The following is a 15,397-nucleotide window of genomic DNA, read 5'->3' as shown; positions in this document are numbered from 1 at the left end:
GATGGAAAATGCTGTTGAGTTGCTTAATGTATGGCCCAGTGTTATTGGAGATTTAAAGTCAAGATATATTGGCCACTGCTTCATTCATTTGAAAATGAACATTAGAGTCAAAAATGATTGACAACTGATTATCAATTAATCATTGTGAGTTACTTTTTTAAGAGGAAAATGTCCAAATACTCAGATTCCAGATTCTTGAATATTAAATATTTTCTGGTCTCTTCAGTCTTCAATAATTCGTTAGTCCTCTAAAAATAAATATATGTGGGTTATAAACTGTCGAGGGTGTCACTTCAGGCTTTGGCAAACCATGATGGACATTTTTCTCCTTTTATTGACATTTTATAGACCAAAAAAACGAATCAATGAATCAGAAAATGAAACGCCAGATTAATCTATAATGAAAATAATCGTTAGTTTCAGCCTTATTTACCATATAATCTGTCTCTTGTGAACTAAACTGCCGGAGTGCCCCTTTAAAACTAAATTTAATCAGTATTTCTGGTTTCATCTCCAGTCTATTATGCTGAGGATCGCATTTCAGTAGCAGCTGCAATAGTAGTAGTGCGCCTTTAACCAAAGTGCGTGCGCACATGCGTAAAGTGTAGTAGGTGGCCGCGCATGGCATCTCCGTGCCTGTTTGCGCTCTGCCGTCCTCTGCTGCTGGGTCGCTGATGATGCCGAGCTCATACATCTCTATGTGCGGCTACAACCGCAGTTCCCAAGATTGAAGTCGAATGAAACGGGAGAGGAGCTTGAAATACGATGATGGATGGTCGGAACCGTTTCTCATCGCTCGGACAGCTGTAACGTCGGCGGACACACGCGTGGATTCATCAAAGGTGAGAGTGCGGCTGTGAATCACTGAGGAAATATCCTCCTTATTCACCCTGGACCACTTATCCTCCCCATCTGATGCTGCTGCTGTGCTGCTGCTGCTGCTGCCGATGATGATGATGATGATGCTCTAAACGCAACCTGCGTGATTTTCCTCCGGTAAAGGCCAGTTCTCTGCTCTGCCTCTCACTCGGTTGTCGAGACACCAGTTAGAATAAAACAGATTCAGGATTGCCATTGTTTCATAATCCAATTTTTTTTTTTTTTTTTACTGGCATCACGACACACCGTTTACATTGAGAAAGCAAGGTAAATAAGCAGTTAAATCAGCAATATATGGCTGCGTTTGTGCGCTGCTGTCGCTTCAGAAGTAAATTTTAAGTGTTGCACTGTGAGAATTGAGGCTCGTAGAAACGGAGAAGTGAATGATATCAGCGGAAGGGAGATACTGCAGTAACCGAGTCCTTATGTTGACTCGCGTCAAAGGATGTTGTCATTACCTCGAAGCTGAAGGTGCGGTTACAGTAAAATGCACCTTTACGGGCCTTTAATCATTATTAAACAGTCTTACTGCAACACAAAAGGGTTCACATCAGAACTATTATGTGCTTTAGATTATTTATGTGCAAATGAGTGATTACAGTGTACAGCAGACCTTTACCTCAATGAGATCACTGATTCTGGTATGTGCCTTTGAATCTGCTCCGGTCTCTGAATTCATTTTGTCATGAATTATTGAGGACTTGTTTTTTCTCTTCTTCATCTTACATTAAATACTCAACTTATGTCTCAAACTGTCATTCGCTGTCATGCAAAGCTCTCAGATCTTTTTCTGCCAGTGCAAGGCCCGAGTTGCCTACTCATGGATTTCTGCAGTTACTTCACAGGCTGAATATTTACAATGAACCATTGTGTTATTTTGCTGACATGTGTCTGTTGGGTCTCCCACTGCATAGCAAATCTTTCTGCCCTTTTTCCTCTAAAGTGCAGTGGTGCTTCTCTGACATATCATCACAAAAGAAACAACAACAGAAAAACAACAAATACAGTTTGCGTTGCCCTACTTAGGATGCAATTTAAGATGTAATTGGGCTCGCCAAGTGTCTTCAAGTACAGTTATGGTTGAAGTGGACCTTGATTCCTGATCCTTGATTTAGATTTTTAAAGCAAACATGCCAAAATACTGTGGTTCCGCGTCTCAAATTTGCATTATTTTCAGCTGTTATCTGTTTTATATCATTGTAAACAGAATATTTTTGGTCTTTTGACAAAGATGTCACCTTGAGCTGTGGGAAATGGTGAATTTTTTTTTCAGTTTCTTTGCATTTCATAGACTAAATCAATAAATTGAGAAATGAAAATAATCATCATTTAATACCAATTATTTTAATTTGATAACAAGGTAACACTGCATTTCAGTGGAAGGGGTCCTTGCTGGTGCAAGCAAGCAAAAAAAACTACTCAAGCCAGAGTAGCACGTTTGTGAGGGGAAAGAGGAGATGTCATGACAGTAGAGATCTCTCTGAGGAGAGGAGTGTCTCTGAAATGAGCAGGAAACTAGCTGGATGCAAAAAAAGGCAAAAACTAGAGAGGCATTGTCCTCTGTCTGCAGAGTTCCTGAGGGTAGCAGAACCATGTCTTCTTTGCTCACACTCGACTGATCAGCCGATCACCCCCCTGGTTGGCGAATGCACCCTGTGAACACGCAGATGATGCGGACATGTATGGGCACCCGGTCCCTTGGTCCAAGGCTATCTGGGGGAACCCAGCGCTTCTTACTCATTGGCTAGTTGTAATGTGGTCTGTGTCCGTCATCATTAAGTGGTTCCTTTGCAGCTCAGTTGGTGTCATTAGCCCACAGGATGCAGTCACTGCTGAGCGGGATGTCATGGAGAATTATCATTTGCACAGACCACGGGCACTGGAGTGTTCCCCAGCCAGCTCACCAATACCTCCACAAGAGGAGAGAGACGGGAAACAAAAGCACAAATTGAGAGTTAATGAAGTCCTTGAAGGAGGGAGCGAGGGGGGAGGAGTGTTAATTACTTATTTAAAAGTCAAATACATTTTGTCAGTGGGGAATAGCTTATCTCTCATAGTAATGGTGACATCAAGTGGAAAGATACCCACACTAACTCTCTCCATGTGACTTCTCTTCACAGGGTCGACGTTTAACGGTTCACTTTGTTTGACATTCAGCCAGCGACAGGTAAATACTTTTGAAATCTTCATAAAATCAGATATACAAAACTGATGTCATGCCTCTAATTCAAAAAATATAATGTATCATAATGAATATGTGGTCAAAGAAGATAGTATATCCGTCATGTATCATCTCAACAAAGACATGATGATATTACAGTATTTACTACACATTAGACCAGAAATATACACTGCTAATATGTTGATTATATAGGAACATAATGTAAGATTACTACTGAAGAACAATTATAGATAAGTGTACCAAATAAAAATATCCACCCTTTGAGAAAAATGACTGAAGAAATGACTTAAAACACAACATTAAAAGATATGATTTATTTGAAGGAATGAATGAAGTATTGAAACCTGTGTTGTTTCAAAGGGCCTTTGTCTTCTGCAAACAGGAGTATTGAGTAAAGCAAAAACAGACACCTACAATCCTTTTTAAAAATGCACAACATAAAAGTTAAATAAGCATTGGCACAAAAATGAAAGTGGAAATTGTTCAATTGAGTTCAATTCTTTGGTATAAAAGTCGTGAGCGCCCTTTTTGTTCCTCTGTACAACATCTGATACTTGTATATTGAAAAGAGGAAGCTTTGTGGTCTTCTGTCTTTTTTTCAATACAGAAGACCCTTTTTCATTTCTGTCTTTGTGCAGCTTGTATTAATGCTAAATAAGACTGTCAAAAAACTTGAGAAATAGTTTGACATTTTGGGAAATACCCTTATTCACTTTCAGTAAGATGAGAACATTGATACCACTCTCATGGCTAAAGCTTAATAATTAACATTAAAAAAAACTAAGTGTGAAAATGACAATTTGTGGTTTAGAGGGGCTATGTGCCAGACTATTTGTTGGGTGAACACAGACTTTTTGTTTTTTTATTCTCACTGCGAAGTTGCCAGACAAACAGCAGAGACTCTAAAGAACCACAACATACTTTTAGTACAGATTAAATAGACAACACATAACATGTGAATGAATTAGTTTCAGAGGTGCTTGTGGGTGGATTTTGTTACTTTTGGATTGAGCCAGGCTAGCTGTTTGCTCCTGTCTTTATGCTAGCTAAACTAAGCTAAGCGGCACTGGCTGTAGCTTCATATTTCCCAAAATGTCGAACTATTCCTTTGAATTAAAGTCACAGTTTACATATTTCTTAGTTCCAACTGAGTACCTTAGACTGATAGGGGCTTTCCATGACAGATTATTGTATAACAATGTCACTTTTATTCTTCTTTTTTTAGGATCCTGAACTAAACAATTCAGTCCGATTATTGAAATTAGTAAAAACAATACATTTTGTCCCTTTAATCGGTTTTTATCTTCTGTTAAAAATTCAACCAAAGCCAGACCATCTATATTTTCACGAACTGAGGAGCTGGTGTGATGACTAATACGGTCCTTGATGCAAAGGATGAATAATAAAGAGGAAAGAATGCACACATACATATTGGCTCCTGTTCATGTTCTTCTCTTTAGTCCATTCTCTTGAAACATTTTTCTTCATTGCAGTAATAATATAAAATGTATATAAATCATGCTGACTTGCTCGGTATCTGAATGATTGTGGGCAATGAAAGGAGCTGTGTGTCACATTTATTAACAAGCTGAGTGTCTGAACAGTGAGTGTTACATGTTCTGCTGTTTGATTTGCCACAGAATGATCGAGGAAGGCAGTAAACGAGGCAAGGCCATGGTGGAGAAGAGACAGCTCTTCATGGAAATGAGTGAGTGGAGTCGACTGAGAAAAATCTCTTTACACTATTCACAGTCAGAACCAGCTCATGTAATTCTTTGACTGGCTCTAAGTTGCGCAGGAGATGCGTGGTCTCTCACACGTATAATTCCTCCCACACAAACGCAGCAATAGTGTTTAAATGTACCCTGAGTAATCCCGGTTGTGTTTGTAATGAGTTTATTTCATTAAACTGGACGGGAGATTTTGTTGGAGATTTGTTGATTTGAGAGTTGCTTTATGGTTTTGTTTTTCAGGAGCTCAAAACTTTGATGTTATCAGACTGTCAACTTATCGGACTGCCTGCAAACTCCGGTTTGTGCAAAAGAGATGCAACCGTAAGAGCATTATTTATTTATTTATTTTAAAGATTTTCCCCTCTTTTCAATAGACATGACACTGTGCTACTAACAGAAACACTGGTCCCAACATGAATACAGGCTTAATTGATCACAGTCTGCCCCCCTCACAGTTCATCTGGTGGATGTCTGGAACATGATCGAAGCCTTTCGTGACAATGGGCTCAACACATTGGACCACAACGCTGAGATCAATGTGTCGCGGCTGGAGACTATCCTGTCTTCCATCTACTACCAGCTCAACAAGCGGCTGCCCACCACCCACCAGATCAATGTAGAACAGTCCATCGGGCTGCTGCTCAACTTCATGGTGGCCACCTACGACAGGTACAATGCGGGGTGGTGAATCACCTCTTGTATTGTTTGGATAACTTTTGCTGCAGAGTCACATCAAAACTAGTATAATCACACACAGCTGTTACTGTGGGTGAAATATTAACTTTTGATATTTATTCAACAAGCATGGATCAAAATAAAAATGTTAAATGCTAAATAACCATCATCTAACTCAGTTCAATTCAAATATTTTATTGTCCCACAAGAGGAAATTATTAAAGATGCAAAGCAGCATAAAAACAATAAAAATAACCTCCATGTGAGATAATAACATGCTATGAATAGGACTAAGGATAGAAAAGTACCTAGTTATGCGAGGGACCAATAAACAAGTTAGCAGGTTCGTGTGGTTTATTTGACTTTTTGCACATGAACCTGCTGCACCTAGATGTCAGCAACCTGTATCACTGAGTGGATGGCAGGATGTAATATTCCTCCACCAGAAGATTGTCCAGATTTGTGAAGACTGATTCTAGCATTTTGTGTGTTTAACAAAAAACGCCCGACAGAAAGGCTCCTTATCACCTTGACAACGTTTGCCAGATGATAGCTGTAAAATCATCTGTTGAATACTTTAATAGCTGAGGAGAAACACATTCCTGCATAAAGTGTTGTTCAAGTCAGAACACGCTGGAGCCAATTTGAGCAAGCTTGACACAGAGTATGCTGATACTGAACTCAAAGCCCCCCTCTGGCAGAGCCTTAGATACACATTTGATGATCAGAAACACATATTAAAGAAACATTCAAAAATAGCTATATGCTAATACAGGAGAAGCCGGGGAGTTAAATATCTTGAAAGCAGTATAGCTGCAAGGATGCAGAGCTCAGTGTAAGATGTGCAGACTGAAGAAACGCCAACTTTTTAAATGGACTTCTATTGTGACAAATAGGTCAAGGCTCAGTAATTGCTTCACATCTCAGCTGTCCTACCGCTATATGTACTTGACGATCGATTCACAGCCAACTAATTGACATTTTTTAAAGCCAAGTGAAAATACCCAGCTGTAAAAATACTTACTTTCAACAGTCAGCTGAGATACATTAAAATATCTAAAATGTTTGGTGTTTTTTGCTTGAAAAATTATCAAAAATAGTTCTTGATTAATTCTCTTTCGATCAACTAATTGATTAATTGACTAATTGTTTCAGCTCGACATGAGACGTTTTTTTACTTGTTCAGTTGTCAGGACAGATAAAATGTTATGAGGGATATTTTAATATAAGATATTTCCAATGCTGAGAGGTTTTTTAAATTATTGTTGGGATGCACCAATCCAACATTTAAGTCCTAATACTGATATCCTTTTTTTGAGTGTTTGCTGATATGAATACCAGTGATTAATTAATAAGCTGTATGCCTCACTGTGTTAAGGAGACTGGGATCTTTAATGCGTGAGGCAAAATCAGTTTGACTTAAACATTGCTTTCCTAACTTTGTAAAACAAAATATAATAAATAAATACATAGATATTAATTTACTGAATTGTTATTAATTAAAATATCCGATACAAGATCAGCTCATTGTCACCAATACCTGATCCAGTACTGGACTCATATAAGCATTGGTATCGATGCATCTCTGCAGCTTTTCTCTCTCTGCAACTCAACCACTTAAACTGTAAATAAAATAACATTCTCTATTTTCTCAAGGAAATTGTTTGGAAATGGAGGGCCTTTAAAATAAAGCCTTAGCATTTAATTTCCAAACACAAAGGTCTAAATGCTGCTTTGAATGCCACGCAATCTCCGTCCTGCCAGGAATAACATTGTAGTTGGCCTGAAATAATCACATTTAAATATACCAGAATAAGCCTAAATGCAGTCCATGTCCAAGTGTTTAATTGTAGGATGTAAACTCCATCCCAGGTTGCTAAAAAACAAACAAACAACAAAATAATAGAAAATATACAAAGAACGTGATCTCAGTGTCCTCAAGGGTAGCCCAGAGTACACTGTACAAACAATCCATTCAACAAGGTTTTAGGCCTCGGAAATCTTGGCAATAACATCACGAATGTTGGATTTTCATCCTCCATCTCACAATAGACACAAAGTGCGCTGTGTAAAAGACAATACCTGAAGTAACTGAAGTAGTTCCGGTGAGGTTTTACTGTATGTTCCTCCTCTTAATGCCTGCTCTATGCTGAAGGCCCCAGACACTGTGCATCATGGAGCACAGAGGTTTATTATTGACCGTAAAGCTCTCTCTCATTATTGTACCTTGTATGCTCAAATTGATTGGCCTCCTGCCCTGTCCATTCATGTGGCCCATTCAATTGGTTTACTTTTATCTGTAAGGCCATTCTGGTGCTGCTTCGTTATTATTCATGCTGCCGTATCTCTGGAAAACTTTGTGGAAATTATTGTCTGCGATCACAGGAAGCGGTCTCGCTATCTGTCCCTGAGGTCCAAACTGAATTAGGCAGGAGAGCTTTCATGTACTCTATTACCTCTGCTCGGAAGCCGGAGCTAAATGAATCTGAAATGAAAGAGCCGGTCTCTCTTGGCAAGTTAAAAAGATTTTAAGGAATCTTGAGGCGTCTTAATAATTACATGTACCTTGTTAAGACGTAATTCAAGGTCTAGTTTAAAATTGTTGAGATTTTCGTGTTTCAAATATATTTTAGCTTATACAGATTGCTCATGTTTATCCTAATGCCATATTTCCCTCTGTTTTTAAATCTCATACTTGCAGTCTCAGCAGAATTCCCCTCAAAACTTCATTATTGATATGAATGGTCATAATAATATTTCTGTGCAAACACAGCATTATCCTTTCCTAAACTGAGTCTATGTAACACCTCTAATACCTCTCTTCTTCCTGGAGGAGATTGTTTTCTTTTATAAGTCTCTGCCTAACGTTAGCTAATATTAGCAACCAAAGACTATTGGTCATACAAGACCAACAAAAGCTGTAGTGGCAAAACTTCTGACTGTATTGAAATGAACATGGGTGAATTAAACATCTAAAAGATTCAACCATCCATCCATTACATCCATTTTCCGCCACTTATCTGGGGCCGGTTCGCGGTGGCATTAGGCCGAGTAAGGAAATCCACACATCCTTCTACCCAGCAACACCCTCCAGCTCCTCCTGGGAGATCGCAAGACGTTCCCAGGCCAAGATTCAAGATTCAATTTAAAGATTCAAAGATTAATTTAGTATATTCATTTTCATTTGTTTTCTTCTGTACTTGCATATACAGAAAAAACTAGCTGTTTCTCTCAGCCAACAGCAATACAACAACAACAGAATAAGTAATAATATACATCTAAAAATGTAAATCCCAAAGAGAAAAAAAGTGTAAGATTATGTAATTATGTTAAGTCACATGGTCACTCTTAAATGTACTGTTGGAACGTCTCCTCTCTCTCTACTTTCAGTGAAAGCCATGGGAAGCTGACAGTTTTCTCAATGAAAGCCATGCTGGCAACAATGTGTGGAGGAAAAATTGTGGACAAACTACGTTGTAAGTTCATATTTGACGACCTTACATATAGCATGTGCCAATATTTAGATGTGATTGAGCTGCTTTTTTATAAAATTTGAGATCCTGGTTAGCTGTAGATGTCTTCTGGGACAGCTGCAGTGTTCATGTAGTTGCTCACATTAAACACACAGGGGCACTGTTGCTACATGCATGCTCTAACTGTATATGTTTTAACTATCTGCAAAGTGTATGCACCATGGATCAATAGTTTCCATTCACAGGAATGCCAAAAGCCTTTTTGCACTCAGATTTTGCAGAACATTAACTCTGGCATTTTCTGTCTCTAAGATATTTTCTCACAGATCTCTGATTCAAGTGGAATTATGGTGTTTGCTAAGTTTGATCAGTTTCTTCGAGAGGTCCTGAAACTTCCCACAGCTGTGTTCGAGGGCCCCTCGTTTGGTTACACGGAGCATTCAGTGCGGACGTGCTTCCCTCAGCAGGTAGGTGGAGGATACTTATTGCTTGCAGGGCATCTTTTTGGTAAACTCTAATGATGAACGTATGTAAACTGATGCATGCATGTGTGTGTTTGTATCTAGAAGAAGATCATGCTGAACACGTTTTTGGATGTGTTGATGGCAGATCCTCCGCCTCAATGCCTCGTATGGCTACCACTCATGCACCGACTCGCTAATGTTGAAAATGGTAAGACCTGGATTCTCAAAATGTGTATGTTTACTCTGTACATCCATATTGGAGTGCCAACATTTTAACATGCAAGCTTCTCATTTTTTAAACTGATGTTGTCCAAAAACTGACATTCAAATTATGTTCCCCAAACAGGATAACTTGTATTTCTGGAGTTTTCAGTGGTACATAGAAAGATGGTGGTGCAACTCAGCTAATTGAAATAAAAAGAAATTATAATTTAGCAAAAAATATGTTCTCATATGTGTGTATAGAAGGAACATAACACAAAAAATCATTATAAATTGGTGTGATATCAATCTTACATTATATGTATTGTCATAATCACTACCAGGTATGAAAGGCACAGCCCATTTACAACCATAAGAGAGTCAAAAAAGCTAAAAAGTAATGAATAAATAATTTAAACATCCAAATGAATACCCCTCACCCTCCCTTTCAAGCGTGTAGGAGAGCCTATGGCTGCTGCGTAAAAACTTGTAAGCCACTCTACAGAGCAAGTGTTTAGTTTGTCCGTTCTGGGCTACTGTAGAAACATGGGGGTGCAACATGGAGGAGGACCTACTCCCAATGTAGATGTAAAGGGCTCATTATAAGATAACAAAAACACAAAGATTCTCATGTCTAAGTGATTATACACTAATTAAAACATACTTATGAATACTATATTCCATTTCTTCTTAATCCATTATGCTAGATGACACTAAATTCTACACAGTGGTCCTTTAATAGTGTTAAATAACGTCCAAGTATAAAATAATTTAAATTGAACACATTTGGAAGATGAAGACTTGAAGACTTGTGTATTTAAAGGGGTACTTGAGATGGACTGTGTTAGTACATATATTTTCACCCTTTTTGTAAGTAAAGATTTGACTTACTCTAAAAGAAAAAGCAAGAAAAGAAAATCCTGTCTTTGTTATTTTTTCACCGCTCAGTCTTCCATCCGGTGGAATGTTCATATTGCCGGAGTGAGAGCATGATGGGTTTCCGGTATCGGTGCCAACAGTGCCATGGCTACCAGCTCTGTCAGAGCTGCTTCTGGCGTGGCCATGCCAATGGTCCCCATAGCAACCAGCACCAGATGAAGGAGCACTCATCTTGGGTAAGACAAAGCCCTGATCACTTTCAATTTTGCATCGAGCTTGTCCCTTTTCTAAACACTTCAAAAGTCGATATCTCTCTGAGTGCGAAGAATGATTTTACAACATAGCACATCATTCAGCCATCTCCCTACATTTCCTGTCCTCTCGAAGCAATCCAAGAGGGATTTTATGTTTTTTTTTACTCATTTTGGCCAATGAAATTGTATTGATTGCATTCTCCATGTTGCTGCATTTCCCCAAAGCTCAATCATTATGTTATAAATCGAAACAAGGGAAGTCACAGGCACTGGATCCCAAAGCCAATTCCTGTCCCACTCAGTTTTACACAGAGAGGAATGACTGATTTATGAAAACTCAGGACGGGGACGACATGCCTGAGTGCATGAAACACAAAACAGTGTCTGAAGTACAAAAAAGCATTCATGGTATTTATCAGAAAGGGTAGGTGGATAAATCATTTTGTCCAGTACATAAAGCCATTATTGGCTTTTGTTAAAAGCATGATGCCTTTTTACTTTTGTGACAAATTGGTGTAAATTGCATGCCTGTGACATTGTTTACCACATGCCATTTGGTTTCTAACGTTCAAAACAACCTGTAATATTTGTCTTTGGCATTTGGCAGAATTTTCCATCTGCCACTATTCTGATTAGCAGGTATTATTACAGGCCATGATTACTCAGGTAGGGGCAAGGCCAATATTTAGTGCTACTCAGCACACTATATCTACTTTCAGCTTTTATATTTGAATATCAAAATTATAAAATGTAAAATGTATGATCTTTGTAGACAAAGAGAGGTTACTTCATTTCTTTTAAACATTCATTACTAATGAACTAAATGTGCTTTACATCAAAATGCTTCAAAAATGTGTAAAATGTATAGAATAATTTAATAGATTAAATACAAGGAAGTGTAACATGAACACAGTTGTGATACATTTCTGGCCATCAGGAAGCTCTTACCACAGGGGACCACTGTAACTAACATCAGCATGAGTCCCCTCAAAATAAATATAGTATTCATAGCGTGTATTTTTTTGTTTTTTTTAATGCTAAAATCCCTAGATGCGTTGATGCTTGATATATGTATTACAGTCACAATTTGTGACTCTACATTTCTCAGTGATGGTGCAAAATTGCTGATGATTCATAAGTGTTTCAACATATTAATTTACTACTGACTCAGACTGCACTCTATCCGGAATATGTTTTTTTCTCCTACTGTGACATGACTGCGGGGCAGTTTTGACTGGTTTGTTTCAATATTGTCGTCACATTAAAAAGCTGATTAAACTGTGAGGAGTAGCTACCAGTTTCAAGCGTTTGTGGCACTTAATTAGTATATTTGAAAACAAAATATACCCCCAAGAGCAGACAATTCTTATTTTTCTTAATGATGTTCATCAAAAATGTTTTTCCCTGACAACAGTTGTGTAAAAACCTTTAAAATGTATCCATTGTAGAAGAGATGGCACTTTATGTTATAGTTATGCTGCATTCATGTCATATCAGAGTTATTGTAATGACCTGTTTCAGACTTGTAAATATATTTTATGTGAACATCAAAGTTGTAATTATGACCAGAAAACTGTTTATGACTTAAAGGTCCAATTTATCCTGCAATTACATCTAAGTGCCAGAGAATCAAACACACATGGATGTCTCACATCAGCCAAAATATGTTGCTCAGTATACTTAAACCCAAAATTAACGGATGAGGTGTGAAATTGTCAATGCACAGTATTTTAAACCAACTCTGCAATCATACAACTACCTTCAATTTTTTTTATGATATGAATATATTATATTATATTATTCTCTATCCTGCGCCCCATATGAAGTGAAAGCAGCATAATTGCCAGATTGCAGTGCAGTTTTGAGGCTCTGTATAACAGCACCGCAGCCACCAGAACTGCACCTGAAGTAGCAGACACATGCACTTACTGAATATGCACAAACTACTGCTGCTGATCCACACTTTTGACAGAGTAAACAAACTGTTGACCTAGTTATATATATTACCGCTGAAGCAGCTTAAAACTGTTCCTACTATTCCAACTCAATGACAGTGTATACAATACTCAAGGTGACAGATACTCTGTTTGTCCTGTCCTCTTCACAGAAGTCTCCGGCCAAAAAGCTGAGCCACGCAATCAGTAAATCTCTAGGCTGCGTCCCCATTGGAGAGCCACCGCATCCTGTGTTCCCCGAACAGGCTGAGAGACCACAGGAACTCACCCATACTGTGTAAGAGTCTTACTGAGGTGTTTGTTACCGCCGTTTGTGTCAGTAATGAGGGACACCCAACTGATTTGTTGATGAACAACACAGAAGTACCCAGTGTGCTAATGATCTATAGTCTGTTCCCGTCATGTAACTGCCTCCATCTTTCCATTTTGCTGTCACCACATAACTGATAGAGTGCCATCTCGCTAAGATGTCAAGACCCTGATTATTTGCTAACATGGAAATGCTGATATACTACGCTAAGGTTCAGCCACCGCTGCCGTTAACAGCGCAGTGGTCCTCATCAGTCTGTTGGCAATGAAACAGGGACGATGGTATAAATCTCACACTCCAGGCTTTGAGGCTCCTGGAAGTCATTATAGGAAATGCATTATATTCTGCTGCTGTCTTAAACCTGGCACACTCATTTACATTTCAGTTGAAAAATAGTGCGATTTCCATAATCAATTCCACCACCGAGATACATCCGCAGTAGCTCACATCGCTGGGGTCACTTCATATTTTTCACATCATCGTTATGCGGAGACTGACGGTTTTGGCCTCCACCAAGAGAGAATCTAATAATGTTTCAGATTTAAAAAGTGATTTATGATTTTGCTTGTTCATGGCATTAATAGGATCATAAGAAATAACAACTTTCTCATTTGAGCTTTCAACATTTCTCATGGCACATTTCATAACAGAATCCTGCTTCATATTCCAGTCACGATCATAAATCTACAGTAAGCTGTCTGTATATGCTTTTGCTGCTGGCAAGTGTCAGTGAGTAATTGATAGTGAGCTACATCACGGGGGAGAAACTAGCTCAGTGAATGCCAAGAAAAATAGACGCAACATAAATACATCAACATGATTTCCTGTTTTACTGCCCGATAGATACCATCATCTCTGAATCAGTTCTCATCGAAGCCCTGCCCACTGGCAGGAAGATTTTTCTGCATTGTGCCCAAACTTATGCATTTAAGATGAAGTTCACATTTACATAAATTTACAATTCATCACAACGCGGAGAATCAACTGTCAACCCGGATGTTTTCCTCTAACTGAGAGATGAGGTGATTGGATTATCTTGCGCGGTATAGGCTGTGTAGCATGAAATTACATCACACAAGTAGATTAATATTGATTTTAAAAAATTGGTGGCTAAAACTATTTTTGGATTATGCCTATCCAGTGCCCTCAGTGAGCAGTAATCCGTGTCGTTTTCATTTTTTATTTTTTATGATGTTGATTATTTGAGATGATGGAGGCCCCGAGAATATTGAGTCCTGTCTTGGAAAATTCAGTTGGGGGCTCTTGGTTATATCGGATTTCATTGAATGAAAGCCTTTCATTGTAATTCCTTTTCTCTGAAAGATTTTTCCATGAACTAAGGGTCCTATTTGAGTATATTTTCTCTCAAATTACAGATGCATTGTTTTATATATACGACCATATATACTATATCTTTGTGAAACCTGTGAAGGTGAAGTTTTTGGGTTGTAATTCCAGGAACTTCTTGTCGTTATAAGACTTTAAAGGACAAAGTGCATTTTCATGCTCTCACAGATGGCATTTCAAGGTTGGTGGCTCTGTGTGTGTGTTCACTGACTTTTAGGATAATGGATCTGACTGTTGACCCCTGAGACTTGTTTGTATGTCTCTGTGTGTCTATTGTTATTTCTCACACAGGGACGTCTCTGTCTTTGATGATGGAAAAATATCTATCTTTGGTTTCTGGAGCCTTTACGTTTTCATTTGTGTGTGGTGATAAAGTAGCGTGCCTCTCATCAACCGTGGCATGAAAAGAGTTTTTTTTTTAAAAACCTGACAACCTTTCAAAATATGTATTCATCAGTGACTGCTGCTCTAAATTTTCAGATTTATTGCTTCCATATTTAGCTATTCTGTTTTTAATGTCAGATCATTCCCAAATAGTATAAAGTGAGTCTATTTGTGCACACACAGATGAAAATATGCAGATTTTAGGGCACATAATTTGAGATTATGACATTTTTATGACAACCAGAGTCTGACATTTTGGGAAATGTGCTTATTTGCTTTCTTCCCAAAACGTACAGGAGAAGATCAATACCTCCCTCATGTTTGAGAGTGGTATCGATTCTCTAATCTAACTCTCAGCAAGAAAGTAAATACGCATAATTCCCCCCAAAATTGAACTTTTCCTTTAACTACAGCATACCAATTATAAATCCTTCTTCTGCACTCTTAGTCATTAGTATAAGGACAAGCTGGCACTAATGGAGTAATTCCCATTTCTTAACAGTCAATTTCAGAGAAGTTGTGGGTGAATACAGTAATTATCTGCCTACCATTCCCATGTTGATTTCCTTGCTGGCAACAGAAATCTTCCCTCTAACTGGATCCCTGAGATAATGAGTCACAGAAAAACTGCCATGCCTCCAATTTTATTCTCCATTTTAGT

The 15,397-nt window shown here is 38.3% G+C and overlaps 1 protein-coding gene across 1 annotated transcript in view; it reads left to right on the top strand.

The window, feature by feature from the left end:
* Positions 1 to 15,397, top strand: part of LOC134001057 (uncharacterized) — a 45,811-nt gene that overhangs the window by 15,737 nt on the left and 14,677 nt on the right. Inside the window, exons 13-20 of the mRNA XM_062440596.1 lie at positions 4,702 to 4,769; positions 5,035 to 5,115; positions 5,250 to 5,463; positions 8,860 to 8,945; positions 9,255 to 9,409; positions 9,509 to 9,614; positions 10,556 to 10,722; positions 12,848 to 12,972. Coding sequence (XP_062296580.1) covers positions 4,702 to 4,769; positions 5,035 to 5,115; positions 5,250 to 5,463; positions 8,860 to 8,945; positions 9,255 to 9,409; positions 9,509 to 9,614; positions 10,556 to 10,722; positions 12,848 to 12,972 — 1,002 coding nt within the window. The remainder of the gene's footprint in view (positions 1 to 4,701; positions 4,770 to 5,034; positions 5,116 to 5,249; positions 5,464 to 8,859; positions 8,946 to 9,254; positions 9,410 to 9,508; positions 9,615 to 10,555; positions 10,723 to 12,847; positions 12,973 to 15,397) is intronic.

This window comes from Scomber scombrus, chromosome 19 (genome assembly GCF_963691925.1).
Source record: "Scomber scombrus chromosome 19, fScoSco1.1, whole genome shotgun sequence".
NCBI lineage: Eukaryota > Metazoa > Chordata > Actinopteri > Scombriformes > Scombridae > Scomber > Scomber scombrus.
This window is presented reverse-complemented; position numbering and strand designations above follow the sequence as displayed.